This window comes from Stegostoma tigrinum, chromosome 35 (genome assembly GCF_030684315.1).
Source record: "Stegostoma tigrinum isolate sSteTig4 chromosome 35, sSteTig4.hap1, whole genome shotgun sequence".
NCBI classification, from domain to species: domain Eukaryota; kingdom Metazoa; phylum Chordata; class Chondrichthyes; order Orectolobiformes; family Stegostomatidae; genus Stegostoma; species Stegostoma tigrinum.
Genome location: NC_081388.1, coordinates 23967725 through 23992789, shown reverse-complemented (window position 1 = coordinate 23992789; position 25065 = coordinate 23967725). Strand labels below are relative to the sequence as shown.

General features: G+C 45.2%; 1 protein-coding gene across 4 annotated transcripts in view; it reads left to right on the top strand.

Annotated features, from left to right (window-relative positions):
- Positions 1-21485, top strand: part of LOC125447448 (transportin-2) — a 28553-nt gene extending 7068 nt beyond the window's left edge. For all 4 annotated transcript variants that reach the window (XM_048521796.2, XM_048521795.2, XM_048521798.2 and 1 more), the window contains exons 5-24: positions 804-1044; positions 1146-1227; positions 2402-2524; positions 4482-4600; positions 5198-5258; positions 5499-5661; positions 6483-6635; positions 8197-8422; positions 9146-9317; positions 9652-9738; positions 10959-11066; positions 11606-11764; positions 12543-12630; positions 13194-13292; positions 14565-14660; positions 15368-15443; positions 15668-15767; positions 16402-16476; positions 17647-17779; positions 18223-21485. In XM_048521796.2, the coding sequence (XP_048377753.1) occupies positions 804-1044; positions 1146-1227; positions 2402-2524; positions 4482-4600; positions 5198-5258; positions 5499-5661; positions 6483-6635; positions 8197-8422; positions 9146-9317; positions 9652-9738; positions 10959-11066; positions 11606-11764; positions 12543-12630; positions 13194-13292; positions 14565-14660; positions 15368-15443; positions 15668-15767; positions 16402-16476; positions 17647-17754 (2336 nt within the window). In that variant the 3' untranslated portion in view covers positions 17755-17779; positions 18223-21485. The remainder of the gene's footprint in view (positions 1-803; positions 1045-1145; positions 1228-2401; positions 2525-4481; positions 4601-5197; positions 5259-5498; positions 5662-6482; positions 6636-8196; positions 8423-9145; positions 9318-9651; positions 9739-10958; positions 11067-11605; positions 11765-12542; positions 12631-13193; positions 13293-14564; positions 14661-15367; positions 15444-15667; positions 15768-16401; positions 16477-17646; positions 17780-18222) is intronic.
- Positions 21486-25065: the final 3580 nt, after the last annotated feature.

Sequence of the window (25065 nt, the reverse complement as noted above, 5' to 3'; positions counted from 1 at the left end):
AACTAGAGTAGAGCCTGTGCTTGAATCGAGAACTTCCCAGTAAATGATGGCATAACAATTATAACTATCAGTAAAGTTCCTTCTTATCTTGCACAGCGCCTTCTTCCTGTGAATGATCGATTGTTCATCAAGCAGTTGAAAACCTTCTGACGTTGTTCAAATTTTCGCACTTGCTCCAATTTTAATTTGTTTCCAATAAATGAGGTACAAGACTTATAGACCCACCTTTGCCCCAAAAAGAGTGCCTGGCAATATATTCTTAGGGTCTGTGTCCTCATGCAATCAGAATGCTGTAGGGTTAAGTTTAATTTTAAAGTTCAGTAATTGGTTCAAAAGTCATTGGCTATACTTTTGCCTTGTGAACGCTTTTACAACAATGTACTTACCCTGTTGCACCAATTCCATTGTACAGTCTTCTAGCTTGAGGGCTGTAATCTGCTACAGAGTCTTGGTTCTAATGGCCTCCCAATAGAAAGCTACAGGAGAATAAGATGTAGATATCTGAGTGAGGCTTTAATCATTGCATGTCACTGTTGAAATATTGGAATTTTGATGCAGTTGGTTGCATGTTGTAATTCTGCCCATGTCTGGAGTCCAAATGTTTTCTTCTGGTTTAGTCATGTTTTGGGGTTCATAATAAGCTATCAGTGATCTGGAATACAGTTGTGGGTTTGAGTGCTCTGATCAACAAGTGTTTCTCTCCCCCACCTGCCTTCCACATGCTTGGGTCTATAGTCTATGTGACCCTTGCCAGAATCATTGATCTGTTAAGATGCCTGACCTTTATAGTCTGGTTTCTGCAGGTATTTTGATTACTACCATTGCTTCAAAGGGAGAGCTCCAAGCTTGGCCAGAGCTCCTGCCTCAACTCTGTAACCTACTCAATTCTGAGGACTATAACACATGTGAGGGAGCCTTTGGAGCTTTGCAGAAGATTTGTGAGGATTCATCAGAGATGCTGGATAGTGATGCCCTGAACAGACCCCTGAACATCATGATTCCCAAGTTCCTGCAATTTTTCAAACATTGTAGTCCTAAAATCAGGTAGGAGTTTGTTGCACCCTCTTGCTGAACTGTGGTGAAAGGGAAAATGACCTGGAGCAGCAGGGGGTCACGATTCATATGCCTAACTATTTTTCTCTCAGGTCCCATGCAATCGCTTGTGTAAATCAATTCATCATCGGAAGGGCTCAGGCACTGATGGACAATGTCGATACCTTCATTGAGGTATGATATTTGTGTAATAGATAATGAATCATTGTCTCAGTCAATTATATGTACTCGCAGTTCTCTTTCTAGTATGTGCTGAAGTGGCAGCCCCAATTTGGAGGCAGTTTGGGATCTTACTCATGGTTGCTATCGAGCATCCAACTAAGAAGTATGTATGAATAGAGCCAACTCTACCTATGCCCAGTGGCATGTATAGTGGGGCTTCAAAATGCAGACTTTGTTCTCTGAGACACTTGTACCTGAGATTTTTTTTTGTCAGTCTGAAAGACCCTATTGAGTGGTGGCATTGCTTTCTGACAAAGTGTATTCGGGCACTCAACTTAGAATCAGAAGGAAATCTGTTTAGTCAAAATGCTCCTGAAGCAATATGCTGCTGTAGTGTGGTCAGACCAAAATGGTGTAATCTGATGACAGGACTGAGAACTGTGCAATATTATGATATAGCAAGAGTTTACTTCCATCAAATTTATTCCTGACATTGCTGTCATTAAAAGGAAGGTACATTTTACTGGGGTCAAAATTCGATTATTTTAATTGAATATTAAAAGAAGGTGAATGTACATCACAGCTGTCTCTCCTTAGCTTTCAGTTCTCAGTGTGATGGAAGGACCTGTGATTATTTTTAATAACTTGAGAGATGTGGGTGATGCTACATTTAGTACCTGTTCCTAATTACTCTCGAATTTGGGGAAATTCCTCACCATTTAAGAGGGTGGATAGGAGTTACCACATTGCTCGGTTTGTAGTCACATGTAGGTCAGACCAGGTAAGGATGGTGGATTTCTTTCCCACAGAACATTATTAAACCAGATTGGTCTCATGGTTGCTGTTAGACTAGCTTTTAATTTCAGATTTTGAGTTTGAATTTCACTGTTTGTCTGGGACCTTGGGTTACTAATCCCGTGACATTATCACTGTTAGGAAAGGTGACTACATTGGGAAACACATTGATACATAGAGATGGGCCTGTCTTTGTGTAGAGGTCAGTTGCGTTAGTGTCCTTGCTGAACTTTGACGTGAACTGCCTGGGTGAGTTCATTGGATATTAGGGAACCTTAAACTGAAACCAGTGCTAGCCAGCTGTTGGGAGTGTCCAGTAACAGTGATAAATCCCCTAGAAATCTCTTCATTAGGCAGTTCCCAAACTCAATGTCCTGCTTGTCTTCTGCAGCATCTCTTTGCACTGGCGACAGATGACGATTCTGAGGTGAGGAAGAATGTGTGTCGGGCACTGGTGATGCTGCTGGAGGTTCGGATAGATCGTCTTATCCCACACATGCACAGTATAATCCAGGTATGTGTCTGTTGTGTATACTGTGGCGGTTCAGGTATGTAACGGTACATGTCTGACTGAGTGTACAAAATGGTAAAAGTAAAGTTGCTATGGTCTTATCAGACTCTAGGGCTGCTTTCTGAGATTTTTAACCGAAGAGCTTGGGAAGGGGGTTCCTCTATGATAACCTCAGCCCATGTGAGATCACTCTGCCTTGTAAACCACCTATCTAGCTGACTTCCACACTTTAAGTATGCCGCATCAATAAGCTATTTAGAAGTGCCGTCCCTGTTGGAGTAGATGTAATCCTTAAATGAGGAGACTGCCAGCCTGTGTTTATGGTGTTATTTAATAGAAGAGCATTGGCCAAGACCCCAGAAACACCTAGTTGTTGTTGTGTATCTGATGCACTGAACCTGTGGAATAATTGGAGATAATGGGAACTGCAGATGCTGGAGATTCCAAGATAACAAAGTGTGGAGCTGGATGAACACAGCAGGCCAAGCAGCATCTCAGGAGCACAAAAGCTGACGTTTCGGGCCTAGACCCTTCATCAGAGAGGGGGATGGGGGGAGGGAACTGGAATAAATAGGGAGAGAGGGGGAGGCGGACCGAAGATGGAGAGTAAAGAAGATAGGTGGAGAGAGTGTAGGTGGGGAGGTAGGAAGGGGATAGGTCAGTCCAGGGAAGACGGACAGGTCAAGGAGGTGGGATGAGGTTAGTAGGTAGCGGGGGGTGCGGCTTGGGGTGGGAGGAAGGGATGGGTGAGAGGAAGAACCGGTTAGGGAGGCAGAGACTGGTTGGACTGGTTTTGGGATGCAGTGGGTGGGGGGGAAGAGCTGGGCTGGTTGTGTGGTGCAGTGGGGGGAGGGGAGATTTTGAAACTAGTGAAGTCCACATTGATACCATATGGCTGCAGGGTTCCCAGGCGGAATATGAGTTGCTGTTCCTGCAACCTTCGGGTGGCATCATTGTGGCAGTGCAGGAGGCCCATGATGGACATGTCATCAAGAAAATGGGAGGGGGAGTGGAAATGGTTTGCGACTGGGAGGTGCAGTTGTTTTTTGCGAACTGAGCGGAGGTGTTCTGCAAAGCGGTCCCCAAGCCTCCGCTTGGTTTCCCCAATGTAGAGGAAGCCGCACCGGGTACAGTGGATGCAGTATACCACGTTGGTAGATGTTTGGTAGATGGTATATGAATATATGAATAATTGGTAGATGAATAATTGGACATGACTTTTCACAAAGAAAGCACCTTAGATAGAACAGCACTCTTCTGGTGTTATATCCACACAATGCGGCAGTGTCTCAGTGTGATGTCTGTCTTGAGTTAAGGCTAGGATACATGCCCTTCATCTAGCTCTAGCCAGCAATTTATTTGTTTGATTTCCAGCATCTATAGTATTTTGCTTCATCCTTCAGTATCTGTCTAGAATATCCCGCAGGTGGGGTCATAGTCAGGTTTGGATGGGATTCTCTCTCTTCCTTCCCCCATGGAGAAGGGTACATAGAACATTACAGCACAGTACAGGCCCTTCGGCCCTCGATGTTGTGCCGACCTGTCATACCGATCTGAAGCCCATCTAACCTACACTATTCCATGTACGTCCATCTGCTTATCCAATGACGACTTAAATGTACCTAAAGTTGGCAAATCTACTACCGTTGCAGTACTGTGTGTAGTCACTGTTCAGGGACATGAACCATTTTGGTCTACAGCCCCACCCATCCAAGTTGCTCAGTGATGGCAACTTTGGAATATGCTCTGATTCCAGTCTGGCTGTAGGAGCATTTCTGACGGAGGTGGAGGCAAGTTAATTAACTTTCTGGGTTGCTGTAGATGTTGGGGCTGTTGGCTTTTTGAAAGACCCTGGGACATGGTGTAGGGCTGCTGGATAGTTTCAGAATAATGGGCGGACCTTTTGCCTGTCAGGCTGAGGAATTCTCTGACTCCTTGTTTTATCTCCTCACACACTCAGTATATGCTGCAGAGGACGCAAGACGCTGATGAAAACGTGGCATTGGAAGCATGCGAGTTCTGGCTAACATTGGCTGAACAACCAATCTGTAAGGAGGCGTTGTCAGGACACCTAATACAGTAAGGACCAGCCACTGGAGTTGATCATAGTGAGGGCTTGGACTACCTTCGGAGCACAGCAAGTGTTACACAGATACCACAGTCTACCCAGTTTCCCGAGCCCCAGAGTGATGGAGTTATTGACTAATTGGTGATGAATATCCATCAATGAGTTGAAAACACCCAGGAGCATTGAGGAAGACTCCTAGTTGGAGATCATGTTGACCATGCATTCACATTCCAGTTCCCCTCAAGCTTGTTCTGCTGATTGTGCTAACAGATTTCAACTGTATGCTACAGAATGTAATTTATTTCAAAAAATCTAATTTTGTGTAAATTGCCTCTACTGTATCTATGGACAGTCTGCTACACAGATTTGTAGTTTGTGTACTGTATTGAGGCTACCGCAGGTCAGTTTTGCACTTGCTCCCTTTTTGTACAAGAAATGTCTACTTCTACTGTTGTGAACAAGGTGAAACAGATTTTGTGGTACCATATCATCAGGAAATGAGATTCATCTTGAGTGGTGTCTTGTCACTAGATAGTATGCTTCATGTTTGTGTGATATTTTGTAAGGTGTTCTTTCATTAACGAACAATTAATTTTTGACTTTTTTAGATTGATTCCTATCTTAGTGAATGGAATGAAATATTCTGAGATTGACATCATACTTCTAAAGGTAGGAACAGTTAACTGTTAAAGTAATTCTGAATTGTGTTGGCCAGTAGCATATTTTCCCTCCTTTTTCAATTCTAAATCCACCCACAGGTCCTGTAAGGAATGGGTTGAAGCTAACTGTATGAGGTTCCTGCACAACCTTGACTTGCATTTATAGAATTCCAAATCTCTGCAGCACCCTCTCAATTTTGTTTGATTTATTGATTGGTCCTGTTCTTTCCTTTTGTGGTTGTGTACGAAGGGTGATGTAGAAGAGGATGAAGCAGTTCCAGATAGTGAGCAGGACATCAAACCCCGTTTTCATAAGTCCCGCACAGTTACACTCCAGCACGAGGAGGATGCTACTGAGGAAGATGAGGATTTTGATGACGATGATGATGACACGCTCTCTGACTGGAACCTGAGTATGTTTGTGCAAGATGATTTCCTTACTATTGGGCAGAGTATCTAGAGCTCCAAGCTGTAATGACCATATAGGTTCCTGATCCTTGCTGATGTATCCACTCAACTTGGCATGCCTTCCTCTTGACCTGTCTGCTGGATAGGCTAGGCAGATGAAGTCACACTCGCATCTCCTGTAATGCCACTGAATGAATTGGGGCATCAGGCTGATTTGGGACATTCTGGTTACCTGTAATCATACAGCACTTGTAGAAGCAGAAAGGTCAATGGAAAAGGCAGTTAAACTGAAAAGCTTGGATTTGTGCAAGTTTCTAAACCCAATAACCAGCTGCAGTACAAGTCATGAATAGATAAGGGAATGGGTTCTTCTGAGGGACCCTGCCAAGTGTGTCTGAAATTACTCACTCAAGGCCAGTCTGCCACAGTGTCTGGGTTCTCCTGCTGTATTGTTTAAAGTAGTGTAGACAATGAAGTAGTTTGGCCTTGTAGGTGGCTGTGGTAGGTTGCATCCAATCTGGGCTGGTTATGGTTGTGATCAGAGATAATGGGAACTGCAGGTGCTGGAGAATTCAAGATAATAAAGTGTGAGGCTGGATGAACACAGCAGGCCAAGCAGCATCTTAGGAGCATAAAAGCTGATGTTTCGGGCCTAGACCCTACTTCATCTAGGCCTGAAACGTCAACTTTTGTGCTCCTGAGATGCTGCGTGGCCTGCTGTGTTCATCCAGCTCCACACTTTGTTACCTTGGGCTAGTTATGTACCACTTTGTGTAAACTGCTGTGTATCAGGTGAACACCACTCTTATTGCTGTCTTCCTAACAGGAAAGTGTTCGGCTGCTGCACTGGATGTCTTGGCTAATGTTTTCCGGGATGATCTTCTGCCTCACCTCCTGCCACTACTGAAAGGGTTGCTGTTCCATCCAGATTGGGTTATTAAAGAATCTGGGATCCTGGTTCTGGGAGCAATTGCAGAAGGTATGAGGCTGGAGCTGAGCTGTACTGTGGGCGAGAACAGTTCTCTCGGGGCGTACTATCTGAAATATACAAATCTATCGGGTGCCTGCATTCTGGACAGCTGTTTCCATGTTGCCCTTATGTTGCCATATAGCACTTTGCCTCCCCTTGGCATGACGATGGCCTAGTGGTATTATCCCTGGACTGTTAATCCAGAGACCCAGATAATGTTCTGGGGACCTGGGTTCAAATCCTGGCATGGCAGATGGTGGAATTTGAATTCAGTAAATATCTGGAATTAACAGTCTAATGGTGACCATGAATCCATTGCTAATTGTTGGTAAAACCCACCTCGTTCACTAATGTCCTTTTAGGGAAGGAAATCGCCATCCTTGCCTGGTCTGGCCCACATGTGACTCCAGCCCCACAGCAATGTGGTTGACTCTTAATTGCCCTCTGAGCAATTAGGGATGGGTAATAAATGCTGCCTGGCCAGCAACGCCTTCATCCCGGGGAAAAAAGGCCTGCTGCTGTCAGATCCAGGCTCAACAAGTTCTCCCCCAGTGGTCCAAACGTACAGCTTTTAGTTCTCTGTAGGACCTGTTTCAGTCCAGGAATCCAAACAGGCCATAAACGTTTTAGTTTTAATCTGGTCTAGTCCTGATATCACTCTGCAAACAGTGTCCAACGTATCCCAGAGATAGTAGGAACTGCCGATGCTGAAGCATGTGAGAACACGGTGTGAAGCTGGATGAACACAGCAGGCCAAGAAGCATCAGAGGAGCTGGAAAGTTTGACGTTTCGGGTCGGGGCTCTTCTGTGTTCATCCAGTTTCACACCATGTTATCTCCAATGTACCCCACCCTGGTTATCAACTTACACCTATCCCTCCAGCCGTTTCTGGCTACTCCAACATCATAGTCTGTTATTCATGACAAACTGTGGAGAGTAGGGAGCTGTGCAAGGGGCTGGTGAGACGACATCGGTGAGCAGTTTTGATCCCCTTATTTATGGAAAGATATTATTTCACTGGAGGCAGTTCAGTGAAGGTCACTAGGATGATCCCTGGCATGGAGGCCTTGTCATATAAGCAAAGGATAAACAGGTTGGAACTTTACTCACTGGAGTTCAGAAGTATTTATGATGAACTCATTGAAACAAATAGGATTATTAAGGGGCTTGACAGGGTAAATATTGAGAGGATTTGGGACAGTCTAGGACCAGACATCATAGTATAAGAATAAAAGGTTCGAATTTAAGACTGAGATGAGGAGGAATTTCTTTGGATGGTTGAGAGTCTTTTTCATCTCCATTGCCAAAGAGAGCTGTGGAGGCAAAGTCCTTCTGTATCTATGTATCCTATATCTAGGGCTGAGGACAGATTCTTGATCAGTAGAGGAGTTCAGGCTTATGGGGCAAGTGAACATGAGTGTTGGAGCAGACCTGATTCTGTTGAATGGTCAAACAGGCTCGAGACCAAACAACCTGCTCCTGTTTCCTCCTACTAATGTTCTTATGGAAAGGGACCTCCCTCATCATCTGTGTTGGCTTGTTAGTAATCCTGCTTCCTTTCTGCCCCTAGGTTGTATGCAGGGGATGGTTCCTTATCTCCCCGAGTTGATCCCACACCTTATACAGTGTCTGCCAGATAAGAAGGCACTGGTGCGCTCAATTGCCTGCTGGACACTCAGTCGCTATGCACATTGGGTGGTCAGCCAGCCACCAGACCAGTATCTCAAACCGCTGATGACTGAACTTCTGAAGAGAATCCTGGACGGAAACAAGAAAGTACAAGAGGCTGCATGCAGGTGAGCTGAGCCAACTTGCTTCCTCAACAAATAGTATAGAGCCATTGGTCATCTGGAGCCTCTGTAAAGCTGTTCTCAGTCCTGCTGATAGCTGTCTGACAAGGAGGGACAGAGCCTGCTACTGAAAGTGAACAGAAAGGGACCATTCCCCGTGCAGTGGGGCAGGACAACAAAGGGTCCACCGCTGGTTGTCTGCTGATTCTTCTAAGTATAAGCATCAGCTGACTGATCACTGTCGGAGTAGTCTGGCTGCTGAGGTGCTGGAGAGTGACTGTATCCCGGTGACGATCAGGAGTGCCTTAAGGCTGTTCTGGCTGAAGCACAGTTGTTTAACTGAGCCACATGTTGTGTTCTACATTTGCAGTGTTTTTTTGGGCAAGACGACTGAAGAGCCCTGATTACTGTATAGTTTTGTATATGCGCTGAGGTCTGGTAGGGTGAGTCAGTTGTGGGCACATCTCTCAATCTCAACTTTGCAGGGCTCATGACTTGGTGATGAATGATTTCACTTCATCTGGAGATGCCTGCGGTGGGTAACTCCTGGTGGGTGGTGAAGGGGATAGCCGTAAGGTTATTAGAAGCTGAGGGAGGGGTACATTATCATTTGAACCTGATTTCAACTACGGAGCAGCTTTCCTTTTCCTGTTTTGAGTGCCTGTAAATGCCTTCAGCGTGGCCTTACTGCTGTTTGTGACCTTGACTCTCCCTTTCTTCTCCCTGCAGTGCGTTTGCTACATTAGAGGAGGAAGCCTGCACTGAACTGGTCCCATATCTCAGCTACATCCTCGACACGCTGGTCTTTGCATTTGGGAAATACCAGCACAAGAACCTGCTGATTCTGTACGATGCCATTGGTACATTGGCTGACTCTGTGGGACATCACCTCAATCAGCCAGTAGGCAGTGGCTCTGAATTTTATTGAGGGATGGGGTTCAGATGGTGGAGGCCAAAGTCCAGTGCAGAGATTTAAACTCCACGCTGGGGAACTGAGGCCAAAGCAGAATTCAAACAATGGTTTTATTTGGATTTACTGGGTGCAGGGTGGGTGGTTGCAAGAGTGAAAAGTGATCTATAAAGGCTGGGATTCTGCATGTGGTTGACAGTGATACGAGACTGGGTTTCTCTGTGTAATTAATATGCTGTTTTTACTGTATTGGAGAGGCTGAGATTTCTTGGTTCTGTTGCCAGTGCAAGCATTAATGGCATAATGTTCCACTCTGCACTCTCAGGAATACATCCAGAAACTAATGCCTCCCCTCATTCAGAAATGGAATGAGTTGAAGGATGAAGATAAGGATCTCTTTCCTCTGCTGGAGGTGAGTATCTGTTGGACTCTCTGGTACCCCAGAGACTACTATTTGTGAAGATTACACTAGAGATCTTGTGTGCAGTTTTGATCTCTTTATCTAAGGAAGAATGTTCTGGCTAGAAGGGAGTGCAACAAAGACTTACCATACTGACTCCTGGGATGACAGGGCTGATGCATGAAGAGACAATGGATCAGTTAGGGCTGTATTCAGTGGAATTTACAATAATGAATGGGGATTGCCTAAAAACCTGTAAAATTCTAACAGTAAATGCAGGGAGCATGTTCCCATCGATTGGAGAGTTCAGAACTAGGGAATCACAGTTTAAGGACATGAGGTAGGCCAATTAGGGCGGAGATGAGAAATTTCTTCTCCCAGAGTGCAGTGAGGCTGTGGAAATCTCTGCCACAAAAGTGGCAGAGTTGTGGTTTTATTCTTTTACCATTCCTGCACCCATTAACCTGTGTTTCAGTTCAGAGAGTCAGAGTTTTCCACATGGAAGGAAGCTGCGACCTTTCTTCCTTTGGAGGAGCTCTCCACCTAATTCCTGTCTTTTACTCTTGCTCCCTCATCTCTCAAATTCAGTTTTATTGGAAGTTTATCCCTCTGGTTTTGTAGAGTAGAGATTCTGTTTGGGTAGTCTGGATCCTAACATTTTGTTAAAATATTTGCCGAGCACCATCTGTGTCCTGCTGACTAAGTTTTCCATGGACTCACTTAGCCTACTTGGAGTAAATCTTAGTGCTGTTTATCCTCCCGAATAGCTATGTTTGCTATTGAACCCCACTGGCCAGAAAGTGCTTGTAAATCCTGGGTCTGCACTGGTGTGCCTGTGAGCTTGGAAATGGGCAGTATCTGGGATTACTGCTTATTTATGTCCAGAATCACTTCTCAGAAGTGTATGGAGTTGCTCCGCAAGGGCCAACAAACTCTCTCTGGTGCCCTTTGGCAGTGTTTTCCACAGGCCTCTGTCCAAGAGGTGAGAGCACTCTGACGTTTGGGTCGTATTAGCTTACAAGAAGCTTTTTGTCAATGTTTCAGGTTGCTGCGATGGTCTCAGATCTTAGTTGAAGCTGCCATATCTTCTTGTAATGTCTGATTCCAGTATGTGACCCTAATGTAGCCTGTCTGAGTTTGAGGTTATAGTTTCCTTGCTGACCTTGTACTATTGTTCCTGATATGCTGTACCTCCTTTGTGGTATTGGTATTCATTATTCCTTCTTCCTTAGTGCCTGTCATCGGTGGCCACTGCACTGCAGAGTGGCTTCCTCCCATACTGTGAGCCTGTCTATCAGCGCTGTGTAACACTTGTGCAGAAGACACTTGCCCAGGCCATGGTAAGTTCCTTTTAACTGGAGTTTGAATCTGGAAAACACGCTCTTGTGAAGTTTAGGAACTTTGGGTGAATTAGAATGACCTGGGCTCCAAGTTGTTTGGTCTCCTCAGACTTTGGGTTTTGATATAGACTTGCTGAAGTGAGGTTTTGGTCTGTAAAAGACTTGAAAAGATGTGGGGTGATGATGGGTTGGAAAATGATGTTTGTTGGTATGGATCTTTTGGCCATACTGAGGAACGCATTAACTCAATCAGTGAATGGGTGGGACCAGAAACATGTAAATCAAACTGAATTCTCTCTTGTGGTGCTGTAACAGATTAGCTCCTTTGCTTACTGTACACAGGAGGCATTGAGAGGTTAACTGTGATAGTAACTTGTGTAGGAATGCCAAATGTTGACACCTGTTGGGAGTTGTACAGTAGACTGGTTTTATGTCGGCACAGTAATTAGGTACCATCTATGTTCTGTTATGTAAATGACAAGACTCTGCTTTGTCACATTGTATCCCCCGATTAACCTTTTTAATCTGAATGTTTCCAGATGTACAACACGCAACCAGACCAGTACGAGGCTCCAGACAAGGACTTCATGATTGTAGCTCTGGACTTGCTGAGTGGCTTGGCAGAGGGTTTGGGCGGTCATGTGGAGCAGCTAGTGGCTCGAAGCAATATCATGACCCTTCTGTTCCAGTGTATGCAGGTGAATGAAGAGTGAACATGAAGAAATGACTTGTTTGTCTTTGTACAGTGAATCCATTGTGAAGAATCTCTAGTGTGAATAGAAAGCCTTGCCAAACAAGCATTCTCCTGAATGTATTGCGGTTACCCCCCTTAAAACCATTCTTCCCTGTGTACGTGAGAATGTAGCAAGGCTACTGTAGCATGGATGAGACTGAATTTTGAAGGCATCAATACGTGCCTCGACACTCTTGTTTGAGCAGTGTCGGAGGTAAATTGCCTCACAGAAGTCCAGGAGATTTCGCCCATTCCACTAACTTACGGAACCTCCTTACACCTGCATGATAGGGACAGAAGGGGGTCTTGACTTAGCATCTTGTCTGTGAGGGAGCACCTCCCTCAGTATGCAGCTGATTGTGTTTAATTGGTGATTGAATCATTGCCAATTTGCTTCTACTGTTTCTCAGTGAACATTGAGCAGAAGTGCTGTTGTGGCTGTGAACCAACATGGGGGTGAATAGATCACTGGGTAATACCATAATCTGATCCAGGCCTTGCTGCTGAGAACCAACCAGGTCATTACTCGACAGCAGCTCCATGTTTCCTCTAACCTGTACCAAACACTGATCCTGTAGACTGTGTGCTTATGGCCTGGTTGCTCACTCCCCAGTTAATATGATATTGGGCAGTGGAAGGAGACCCCTGATGTTATAGGAAGTTGGGCTTATTTCATGAGGCAGTGGGTCGTGTTGACTGTATACTGTTTTGATAATTATGTTTGGTGTTTCTCCTTCCTGTAGGATACAATGCCTGAGGTCCGGCAGAGCTCGTTTGCACTTCTGGGGGATCTCACCAAAGCTTGTTTCCAGCATGTCAAGCAGTGTATAGGTGAGTGCTTTGGTATTACGTAGCCAGGGTGTCTCTGACTTCTTGTACAAAGCTGGTTTCTTACTGTCTGTTAGGTCCTGATACTTCCCTCCTGCAACTGGCATGGGGTTAGGGGATGAATACTGGGGGGAAACTCTTGAGCGTTGGAGGTAATTTTGAAGCTCTAGAAATGAAAGATTACACATTCCTAAAATGTGGCTCAAATATTTGTACTGTCTGCTCCACAAGTCCTTTAATGTTCTCTCGTTGTGCTTTTTCTGTGATGTCTGACTGTGTTACCATCCCCCCCTTGAATAGTGGGTGTGCAGCCTCTGGTTGGCAGCTACCCCACTGTTTCCATTGCCATTGGCATTTCTTAAACCATTCCTGTACCAAGGAACTATTTAAACGTGACACTGTCCTCTTAAAAACTGGAGCTCCAACCTGGATTCTGGATGACCTGTGTCCTGGGGAAGTAATGCACCTTTAGAAAGTAGGGTCTAGTGAAACATTCACCTATTGGTGAAATGATGTGAATCTGCTTAACTTGAGACCCTGATTTCTTCCTTTTGTCTTCACCTTAGCTGAGTTCATGCCAATCTTGGGCACCAACCTGAACCCGGAATTTATTTCAGTGTGCAATAATGCCACCTGGGCGATTGGGGAGATTTGCATGCAGATGGGTAAGTTCTTGCTTTTCATGGAGTGTGCAGTATTGGCCGAACCTATTTTATAATATGATCTACTTTGAGGAGCACTTGTGCAGTGGTAGTGTCCCCACCTCTGGGCTTAGAAGGCTTGGTTTCATGCCTCTGTTTGGAGTTTGAATGTTCTCCGTGTGTCTGTGTAGGCTTCTGCTGGTTTCCTCCTGCAATCCAAAGGTGTGCATGGTAGGTGCATTGGCCATGAAAAATTGCCTGTAGTGTCCAGGTGACATGGGAAGTGCAAGGTTACAGGGAAGGGGTAGGGGGTGGATCTGGGTAGGTGCTGTTTGGAGGGGTGTTTTGGGCTTGTTGGGCCATGATATGAAGGCTACTGTCTCTGTTCACTGAGACAAGGTGTTTCTTGATGTAAGGAGAACCCCAAACCAGAATTCCCCAGCAGTTTTGAGCTGAAGTTTGCACATCTTTATGGGAGAGAAATAGCAGTAATTGGAAATGGTGAAGACAACATGTTTGATAATATTCACGTGAAGCAATTTGTTTGCACATCGTTATGGGAGAGAAATAGCAGTAACTGAAAATTGATCTGTTGAAGCTGTTGTAGAAAGCTGCTGTGTTTCAGTCTACTGATGCTATCTTCTGAGCTTCCCTAACATTTTTGTTTTGAGAACAGTGGTAAATTTCAGGTGAACTGTACAGTTGATTTGAATTCATTTTCACTGCCCTTTTAAATATGAGCTCAAATAAAACTGAATATTCTGTAGATTACCAGGGTGTAACCAATAACTGAACTGGACTAACTATATAAATAATATTTACAAGAGCAATTTTGGAGGTTTGAGATACTGCAGAGTGGCTCACTTCCTGTCCACCATTTGCACGGTGCAATGTCAGGAGTGTTTTGGAATGCCCTCCCTGCCCCTGGATGGCTGCAGCTCCAACAAAGCTTGACACCATCCAGAACAAAGCAGTCTGCTGACTAGTACCCTGTCCACTATTTTTCGTATTCACTCCTTCCTCCATTGCACCATGGTAGTGTGGTATCTCTTATAACGTACACAAAATACTGGAACTTCCTTTCTAGCAACGTGGAGGTCCTTGAACCCCATGGGCTGCAGCATTTTGAGGTAGCTCGCCACCACCTTGTGTGGATGGGCATCAAAGTTGGTTTTGGAAATGGTGAAGACAACATGTTTGATAATATTCACGTGAAGCATTTTGTTTCTTCCTGTCTGGGGGGGAAATTACTGGAATACTGTGCAAGTAGAAAATAAAGATCTTCTGCCTCAACAGGTGCTGAGATGCAGCCATATGTATCACTGGTTCTGAATAACTTGGTGGAAATAATTAACAGACCAAACACTCCCAAGACTTTGCTTGAGAACACTGGTAAGAGACAAATAGGAGTGTGCTCTGTGCTGGCTTTGTTTGGAGCCATGTGACTACCTAACTTCAAAAAACTTTCTGATTTAGCCCTGTCGAACACAGTTGCTAACTGTGTAAGAGCTGTATGTCAAAGGAATGACGTCCGACTGCTGGACAGTTTGGAAAATAGCCCCCACTTTAAATTCTAGGCAGTTACCGTTGGATGATGTAGATATTCACTATCTATACTTCGCCTCGTGACAAGATATTTAATTCCTGTCCCTGACTAAAAGGCGATACTGAGGGCATTCTGAAGCAGCTGTAAGCTGTTATGTCTCCTAATACTCTGGGCAGGTGCACAGGGCTTTTGAGATTTGTGGGTTTTGGGACAGACATGGAACTATAAATTCCACTCATTGTTCCCTGTGCATTTCTCATTAATAGGTAACTAATTGAAAACGTTCCTGCCACTGCACTGTATAGTATGTTAGAAATTGTTCTGCTTTTGGCTTGATTCACTCAATATTGAAGGTCAGTCTAGTGCCTTTTGGGATGGTTTACTGTACTGCCTTGCCACACTGCTGTGATGACTAGAAAATTGCAGACATTTGAATCCTGAACTGAAGAATGTTGAACTTTTTTCTATTCTGAGCATGTGGCTTTGCGGGTAGCTCTCAATGGTAGCAATCGCAATGATTTGATTTTCATTTTTCTGTCTCTCCTCCCCACAGCTATTACCATTGGCCGTTTGGGTTATGTGTGTCCCCAGGAAGTTGCACCTATGTTACAGCAATTCATCAGACCATGGTGAGTGTTTCCTTTTTTCTTCCCACCTTCATTTCTGACCATTGTATTTACAGTCTGGAGGGAAAGTGTGAGCTCTGTCCTAGTGTATGTGCTGCTGTTCTGTTTTTTTTTAACAACCGTTGCCAGAGCCAGGCATTCCTGAAATCCAGGTCCTAATGAACCGAGTCTAGTGGAGATTTGGATTTTGCTGCATTTAACTGCTACTATGGCTTTGTAATTCCCAGGTGCACATCTCTGAGAAATATCCGTGATAACGAAGAGAAGGATTCTGCCTTCCGTGGGATCTGTATGATGATTGGAGTGAATCCAGGTGGCGTGGTGCAGGTAAGGAAATATTCTTTACATTGTCCATTTGAGAGACTGTCCTGGGTCACTGCTGAGATGCCTTGTGTCGAGCTGACTGATCATTGGTTGGACCATTGGGTGGCTTTTGTATTCTCTTCCCTTTTTGGCGTGTGATGTCGGTGTCACTGTTTGGGCCAATACTTATTGCCTGTCCGTGATTTGACTTTCAAAGGTGATGGTAAGCTGCTTCCTTGAATCACTGTAAACCATGTGTAGTTACAGCCTCATTGTTGGGAAGAGAGTTCCAGGATTTCAATTTGGGAATGATGATAGAGCAGTGATCAGAGTTCCAAATTAGGATGGTTTCAGTTTGGGAAACTACCAGGTGGTGCTCCCATGCATCTGTGGCCCACGTACTTTGGATGGTTATGGTAATGGGTTGGGAAAGCCTTAGTCGGCTACTGAAGGTATTTTGTTGACACCATGGTAATAGTATATGCTGTTGTTGGTAAGGGTGTTGAATAAAGTTGGAGGTTGGTGGGGTGCTGCTTTGTCATGGAGGATATCAAGCTTCATGTGTGGCAACTGCACTCGTCCAGGCAATTATATTTACTGCACTTACGGGGAAATAGTTTGCAAACTAATTGTAAACTCACCATTTTGGTTCTTGCAGGATTTCATTTTCTTCTGCGATGCTGTTGCTTCGTGGGTGAACCCAAAGGATGACCTACGTGATATGTTTTACAAGGTGGGTGTTCGTTAAGTGGACAATGTCCTCTTTGCGCCTTCCACTCCACTCAAACCAAAACTGTTGAGCGCTGCAGTCAGTTGGTCCCCAGATAGCAGTCTGTCTATTTGAACGATGCTGTGACCAAGTGTTGCTCTTCTGTGGGATACACAACATAAGGACACTGCTCGCAACAACTGACTAAGAACCCTGCCCATCGCTCTTTATAGTAGTGAATGTGGTGCTCTGTGGTCCACATTAAAGACTTTAACTCTCCCCATGTCAGTGTGTCTCTTGCACCATTTGGTATGGCATTTTTTTAAAGACTGAATATTAGCATCCCTGAGAAATGCTGAAATTCATCCAAGTGATAAATCTGTGTACGTTGCCAGTTCCTCAGTCGCATGTTCCTGAAGCGTGCCTCCATCTCTCCGGCAGTCTTTGACACATGTTACATTGAATGAATGATCTAGAATCCTAACCATTCTATCTCACTGTTCGCCACCATGGTAACCCTGTCACACTGGAGCTGAACGTGCCTAATCCTCTAGCTGATCTCCACCTCTGCCTAGCTGCTACTAATCAAATCGGCCCCATTTTAATTCCATTGATATGCACCAGATGCTTTTACTGCAGCAGAGGTATACTAATTCAAGCTGTTGTGTAGGTCCTGGCAGCTGAATCTTCCAATGTGGATGAATGGCTGGTTGTCTGGTGCAGGTGCAGTAGGAGCCGGCCACTTTCCAACCCAAGCACCACCTCTCACTGCCCTGCCTAATGCAGCTGACATAGAGCAGACACTTAGCATTGAACCAGGAATCCTGCTGTGGATAACAAGAACTGCACGTGCTGGAGTCAAGAGTCAATACACAGTGGAGCTGGAGGAACGCAACAGATCAGGCAGCATCAGAGGAGTAGGAGGGTCGATGTTTTGGGCCTACACTCTTCATCCGAAACATCGACTCTCCTATTCCTCTGATGCCTGACTTGTTGCGTTCCTCCAGCTCCACTCTATTGACCCTGCTGTGATGGCTGACTGTGTTTACCTGGATAATTCATTTACTCCACCTTTAATCTAGGAAACAGGCTGCTTATCGGTGATGCTTGTATTGCCACCCAGAAAGCATGCCACATGTGCTGACCTTTTCATTCGCTACTTTCTAACCGTGGACCCTGTTGTGTCTCTTGCAGATCCTACATGGCTTCAAGGAGCAGGTTGGTGAGGAGAACTGGCAGCAGTTTTCAGAGCAATTCCCACCACTTCTGAAGGACAGGCTGTCCGCATTCTATGGCGTATAGCTGAGATTAAGGGATACCATGTCAGGTGGGCATTCTGTGATCATAAGGCATCAGTTAAGGTAGACAATACTGACCAATCCCCTTCCCAACATATAGCATCTCTAACCCTGCTCCTCCTGTCTGATTCTTTTGTCCTTGCTGGAGAACCTTTGTTTTTATTTCTTTCTTTTAAAACAAAAAAGGTGCAAAGTAGGCAGAGAGATAGGGAGATTGATGTGTTCTTCCCCTTCCTTTTCATTTTTATCTCAGTGCTAAAAGGAATCCCTGTGCCTAGCTGTGATCAGTTTTCCAGGCACAGCTTCCAGCCTCCGCAGAGTGGGGAGGAACAACCAGCGTCTTAACTGTGGCAGTTTAAGACTGATTTGTTGATTGCTCGGGGTCAATGTGATTATTTTGATGTTATTTATGGGTTTGTTAGGTACTCAGGATTAATACTAAAGTCTGTGTCTCTCTGTGTCTCTTTTTCAGGTTTCTGTTGCTGGGAGGGCTACTGGGAAATCATCCACATCTTGGAGTTGCACTGCCCTGTCATTGGGGGGTTAGGGTGGAGCTGGTGGGACAAAAACAAGCTCCCTTTCTCTGAAAATATAGGGGGGAATAGAGCCTCTAAACCAGAGCAAACTGGATTAATTAGCGGAGGGATCTTGCACACCTTCTGTCTGAAGAGAATCTTCCACTACACATGGACATTCCAAAGTTCTCGAGGGTCAGATCTCTCAGTTGGACAACTTGGGAGGGGGTAAAGTGTGGGAATTTTAGGAAAAAAAATTAAATATAGGCAAGCTTAGTGAAGAATTCCACAAGATTAACAATCAGCTAGATTCAAGCGGTCTTGTCCACATCTAAATTTGGGACGTTGCAAGTCTGATGCTTGTGCTGTGGTTTGAGTAGATGTTTTTAAAATTAAAAGGAAAACAAATTTTTTTAACACATTAAAACTAGAAAGCGTACCAAGCTTTGTATTGTCACATAGATACCCTAGCAGTCATCCAAGAGAGTCACTGTGTAAAACCAGACTGCATGGAGGTGAGCTGTAATAGTCTAGTGAGCTCTGAATAGAACATAATAAGTCGTAATGTGTGTAGATCAAGGCTTCACTACCATTTCCAATGGGTCACAATGTGGAGAGACACTCAGCCCTCTGCTCCCCTCGAGGCCGGAAGTGGACAGGAGAGGCCGGTCTGAAAGCCTGTAACCCTGATACTGTAATGAAGCAAGTCTGTACTGTCATTCTGTGGCAATGCCCTGGTGAACTATGAACTGTTGGGTTTGTTTTGTGATAATGTGCTGCTGCATCTTCTCGTCTCCATATCCTTAATGCAAATGTGTAAACTAAATGGCAAGTGTTAAAAAAGAAAAGCAAACTTTTTATAAAAAAAAATTAGTTGCTTTTGTGACTTTTATTTTAAGATGTTGTTTAGCTTCATGCAACAGAACAACTTGACCAGCATATGTCATCGGACACTGGACTGTTGACCTTTTCCTGAATATGCTGAGTCTGTTGTTCTAGTATTGGGGCAGGCAGGAGAAGCACTGCTGTTGAGTAGCTGGAAACTATGGTGAATTGGATGCTCTCGATTGAAGGCTGGTGAAGGGGTATTTCTTATGATTTGCTGGCGTTTCATGTTCCCAGATTGAGTTCTTCCTCTTGGACCTTATGACGATTTGTTTCCATTCTTGGCATAAATTTATGTCAGACGCACTTGGATGTGCCTGCGTGCCACTTTATTTTCTCTCGAAACGAAGTAGCTTCCTGTGGCAACTTTCCCTAATGCAGAGTTTGCCCTCTGAAGGTAGGCTGATGGCTTAACCTGAGAACCAGCTAGAGGGGATAATGAATGTGGAAAGTATATTGCTCCGACTCTCTACTGATTTCTGAACTGGGAATCATGCCGCTTTCCCTTTTTCTGCGTGCAAACCCCCCCCCCCCCCCCGCGCGCGCCATGTGAGGCCTGCAGTCTCTTATCTCTGTCCGAGTGTGTTAAGCCTGGCCTTCACAATGGAAGAGTCTTCACCCCAACTCTGTCCTTGACCGGGGGGGAACCCTCACTGTATGCAGTGGCCCTCTGTCACAGTTTGTTGCAGGAGCCTGGATTTGGGTGGAGAAAATGTAGTTCCTTTACAGGTTGAAATGTTCTGCCTGTCATTCCTCTGGCATCTCAGATGATAGTGTTAGTCATTGCTGTTCCAGTGGGGTGGTGGGGGCTCCACTTGCTGATGTTCTTGTGATGTGCCTGTCAAGTGTAAGGGGCAAGAAGCTGTGTGCACCATACCAGTGGTGACAGTGACGTGCAGGTATTGCGTGAGGTTACAGATAGTGTTGATGCTTCAGTGTGAAAAGGGCCTGATAGGATGAGGAACAAGCCCTATACTATGCTATTGGCACATGGTCATGGTCAAGGACCAGAAACATGAGGAGACTGTTGGCAGCCACTCATGTTTACCAGCCGCCCTGTATCCGCACTGCAGCATGCTGACAAAGTTCTTTGTTGCTTGCCCATAGTCCTTAAGTTTTTCTTTTTTTATTGTTCTAATCTTGAAGGGTCTCTACTCATTGCATTTGGTTGATGTCAGGGTTTTAACTTCCTACAAACAGGGATTCTTACTGCTCAGGTGTGTAATTGTTTGAACCTGGCTGTTGAAACAGACCCAAGGATATCCCCTGAAGGAACAGTGCACTGTTATCACGAGGCAGGAGTAACAGGCAACACCAGGGGGTTGATGGAGATTTTTCAGGCAGGGTTGGCTATGGAATTCCCTGTGGGGAACATTATTAAGCTGATTCCCCTGATCTCACTAATGTGACCTAAAACCTTTGAGTGTGGAAATATCTTTGGTTCCAATCAATGCTGATGAATTCTGTAATAATAGCATGGTGTTGGAGCAATTCAACAGATCTTGGAAGTCTCTGTGGAGAGAAGGAGAAAGGAAAAAGCTAATGTTTCAAGTCCAAATAACTTGTGACTCTTGAGCTCGAGTTTCTCCAATGCTACATGTTTTTATTTCAGACTTCTAGAATCGGCAGTGTTTTTGCTTTTATTCTGATTTATTTCTGTGCTTGATCTTCCTGCCAATCGATTGTGTGTCTGTTAATTTATTAATGTTTGTTTAATTAATAGCTGCGGCCTCAGCAACAGCACTGAAGTGAGAATGAGCATGAGAGATGGGTAAATCTGTTGATATTGTTCCTTTGCCTGTCCTCTGGACCCAAGTGATTGGATTTATCTAGCTGTAATTTGGGGCTCTCTAGCTGTTTGTGGGCTGTGAATGTTGCATGCGCAATACAGTGTATCTTCCTAAATATCATTCATAAAAATAAACAGCATTGTATCTTTGTCATGCTGGTGTAATCAAGATGTAACCTGTTTATGATCTGAAAGGGGGGGGGGGGGGCGGTGAGATGGGGTGGGAAGCAAAAAAAAATTACAAGAGACCAATCAGGCTGCTTTGTTTTAATGGAATCACAGGTTTCTATGCAGTTGGTCATTTCTATTGAAAAGGGGGAGAATTGAAACTCTTTATCAGAGTTTATTGTCTGAAGGATACTTTCAGATTTTTCTGTTGATGGTGCTGCTGCAGATGTTTGTAGTAGGGGTAAAGCTATATCTGACTGTCTGTATCCTCTGTCCCATGTTCTGTGGAAGCCATTTGAGGAATGACAGCTTTCTATGGAGCTTGTATGTTTACTTGTAACAATTCCACTTTTTTTTCAATAAATCCTTTGCAGCATACTTTTGAATTTGAATTCTAGGTCCTCTGTCATAGCAGTAAATCAGCCTGAGGGTGAGGATGGTGGGCTGGAGAAAAGTGAGCTCTGGGGTTGTGGTGCATCTCCCAGTGAGGCCTCGCCACTCGGGAATTTGTATTGAGCTGATTGGCTGTGAGACTTGTCCTAGGCCACCCAATTGCCAAAGACATCTCCAGCTCAAGAATGTTCCTCATTGAGGACCACTCCTGGAGGTGGAGTGCCCTGACACTGGTGTTAATAACCCTTTTTGTGGTGGATCTCAATGATTTGTTTTTACCCAGACTAAGAAAACTAACTTGATTTTGTGGGGTTATAAAGTGTGGAGCTGGATGAACACAGCAGGCCAAGCAGCATCTCGGAAGCACAAAAGCTGACGTTTCGGGCCTAGACCCTTCAGCTTTTGTGCTCCTGAGATGCTGCTTGGCCTGTTGTGTTCATCCAGCTCCACACTTTGTTATCTCGGATTCTCCAGCATCTGCAGTTCCCATTATCTTTGATTTTGTGCGGCTGTCTTTACAAAATGAATAGAGAATGAGCAGGACTGTCTTAACTGGAAGTTAAGGGAATATCGTGACTGGCTGCAGTCTCGTGTTGTGCCCTTTGCCATTCCCTATGTGTGTCCCTGTCACTGTGACCACTCTGGATTTGAGTGGGAAAATACAGAAATTGAGCTCTGTTTAAACACCCCACGCCTTCACTGAAACACTGACTGTGATCCTGTGATTGGTACTTTGGTACAGCACTGTGGTGAGGTCACTCTGTTTAATTCATTTTCTGTCCATGGAGAGGGAGAGACCAGAGGGAAAGCTGACCAGAACAGCCACTGCCCAACTTTGTGCATGGGGCATTATGCAAAGATTTCATTCGAGATGGAAAGTCTATGCACTAATAGGTGGCTTAAATGAGTGAAGTATGGGAGGGATGGGGACAGTGTGTGGTGAGGGCTGTATGCTTCAGCTGTGTCTTTCTCAGATTCTCTTGCTGAACTTTCAGCTCAGAGCTATCTCTTCCCTGCTGTCTGGCAGCAGTGTTACATTGTTGTATGTTTGTAAATTACAACATGTTTGTTGTAATGCCAGGTGCTTGCACCTTTCCTTTAAGATTTTTTCATTATTGTGTATGTTTTTTTAAGGACTGAAGTTTTTTTTATGACTGTAGTTTGCATCTATCTTGTTTTTATTCTTGTATTATGAAGAATAATGATCTCAATGTGGCTTCTGTCCAGGGTTTTGCAGCATTGACCATAGTGGCCTGAGCACAAATGGGGAGCCACACACAAGTTTTTACCTGGAAGGTCACTTTTTTTTTCAAACTGGGGAGCTGAAGCTCATCAAGGTCATCAACCTGAAACATTAACTCTTTCTCTGTCCACAGACTCTGCCTGACTTGAGTATTTCCAGCAACTTCTGCTTTTCATCTGAGGAATGGCACTTGATTTAAATCTGATATGTGTAAGCGGAACATCTATAGACTGCTAGTGACCAGGCTAAACTTATAAATGTTTGCACTTGGTTTGCTCCTTAGGACCCACATTCCAAACCCATGACCTCCAGCCCTTGAAAGACAATGACAGCAGATTCATGGAAGCCACCTCCACACCATTCTGCCTTGGAAGTATACAGCATAGAAACAGGCCCTTCAGCCCACATAGCCTGCACCGATTCCTAATTCTTATTTTGATCCACTGCCTATATCCCAAGTGTGGTATCTATCCTTCTGTTTGCCTCTGTTCATGTGTCTATCAAGATATGCCTTAAATGTTGCTAATGTACCTACTTCCAGCAGTTCCACTGGCAGTGCATTCCAAGCACCCTTGCCACCTGTGGAAAAATTTTCTCTCCAGTTCTCCCCTAAACTACTATCCACCCCATCTATGATAATAAAATGTGAGGCTGGATGAACACAGCAGGCCGAGCAGCATCTCAGGAGCACAAAAGCTGACGTTTCAGGCCTAGACCCTTCATCAGAGAAGGGGATGGGGTGAGGGTTCTGGAATAAATAGGGAGAGAGGGGGAGGTGGAGATGGAGAGAAAGATGGAGAGAAAAGATGATAGGTGGAGAGAGTATAGGTGGGGAGGTAGGGAGGGGATAGGTCAGTCCAGGGAAGACGGACAGGTCAAGGAGGTGGGATGAGGTTAGTAGGTAGATGGGGGTGCGGCTTGGAGTGGGAGGAAGGGATGGGTGAGAGGAAGAACTGGTTAGGGAGGCAGAGACAGGTTGGACTGGTTTTGGGATGCAGTGGGTGGAGGGGAAGAGCTGGGCTGGTTGTGTGGTGCAGTGGGGGGAGGGGACGAACTGGGCTGGTTTAGGGATGCGTTGGGGGAAGGGAAGATTTTGAAACTGGTGAAGTCCACATTGATACCATTAGGCTGCAGGGTTCCCAGGCGGAATATGAGTTGCTGTTCCTGCAACCTTCGGGTGGCATCATTGTGGCACTGCAGGAGGCCCATGATGGACATGTCATCTAAAGAATGGGAGGGGGAGTGGAAATGGTTTGCGACTGGGAGGTGCAGTTGTTTGTTGCGGACTGAGCGGAGGTGTTCTGCAAAGCGGTCCCCAAGCCTCCGCTTGGTTTCCCCAATGTAGAGGAAGCCACACCGGGTACAGTAGATGCAGTATACCACATTGGCAGATGTGCAGGTGAACCTCTGCTTAATGTGGAATGTCATCTTGGGGCCTGGGATAGGGGTGAGGGAGGAGGTGTGGGGGCAAGTGTAGCATTTCCTGCGGTTGCAGGGGAAGGTGCCGGGTGTGGTGGGGTTGGAGGGCAGTGTGGAGCGAACAAGGGAGTCACGGAGAGAGTGGTCTCTCCGGAAAGCAGACGGGTTGGGGATGGAAAAATGTCTTGGGTGGTGGGGTTGGATTGTAGATGGCGGAAGTGTCGGAGGATGATGTGTTGTATCCGGAGGTTGGTGGGGTGGTGTGTGAGAACGAGGGGGATCCTCTTTTGGCAGTTGTGGCGGGGCGGGGTGTGAGGGATGTGTTGTGGGAAATGCGGGAGACGGGGTCGAGGGCGTTCTCGATCACTGGGGGTGGGGAAGTTGCGGTCCTTGATGAACTTGGACATCTGGGATGTGCGGGAGTGGAATGTCTTGTCGTGGGAGCAGATGCGGCGGAGGCGGAGGAATTGGGAATAGGGGATGGAATGCTTTTCAATTTAATAGACCTCTTTCTGTTCCAGCAGGATTGCTATATCCAAATCCTGAAACTGCTTTGGTGAGGGAAGTAGATGAAGACCTAACCAGTAGTAATGGGATGAAGAAATGAACAGCTTAAAATTCCTTTTAACAAGACCCAAAAAAGATTGTGCTGAAAGTGGCTTTGAGTTTGCTGCTCAGAGATAATGGGAACTGCAGATGCTGGAGAATTCAAGATAACAAGGCTCTAGGCCTGAAACGTCAGCTTTTGTGCTCCTGAGATGCTGCTTGGCCTGCTGTGTTCATCCAGCTTCACACTTTTATCTTGAATTTGCTGCTATTGGATCAAATGGCTTTACTGGGCCAGTTACTGCCTACATACCATTTGGGGTGATGGACATAATTTGACTTTAGCATTTCAACTCA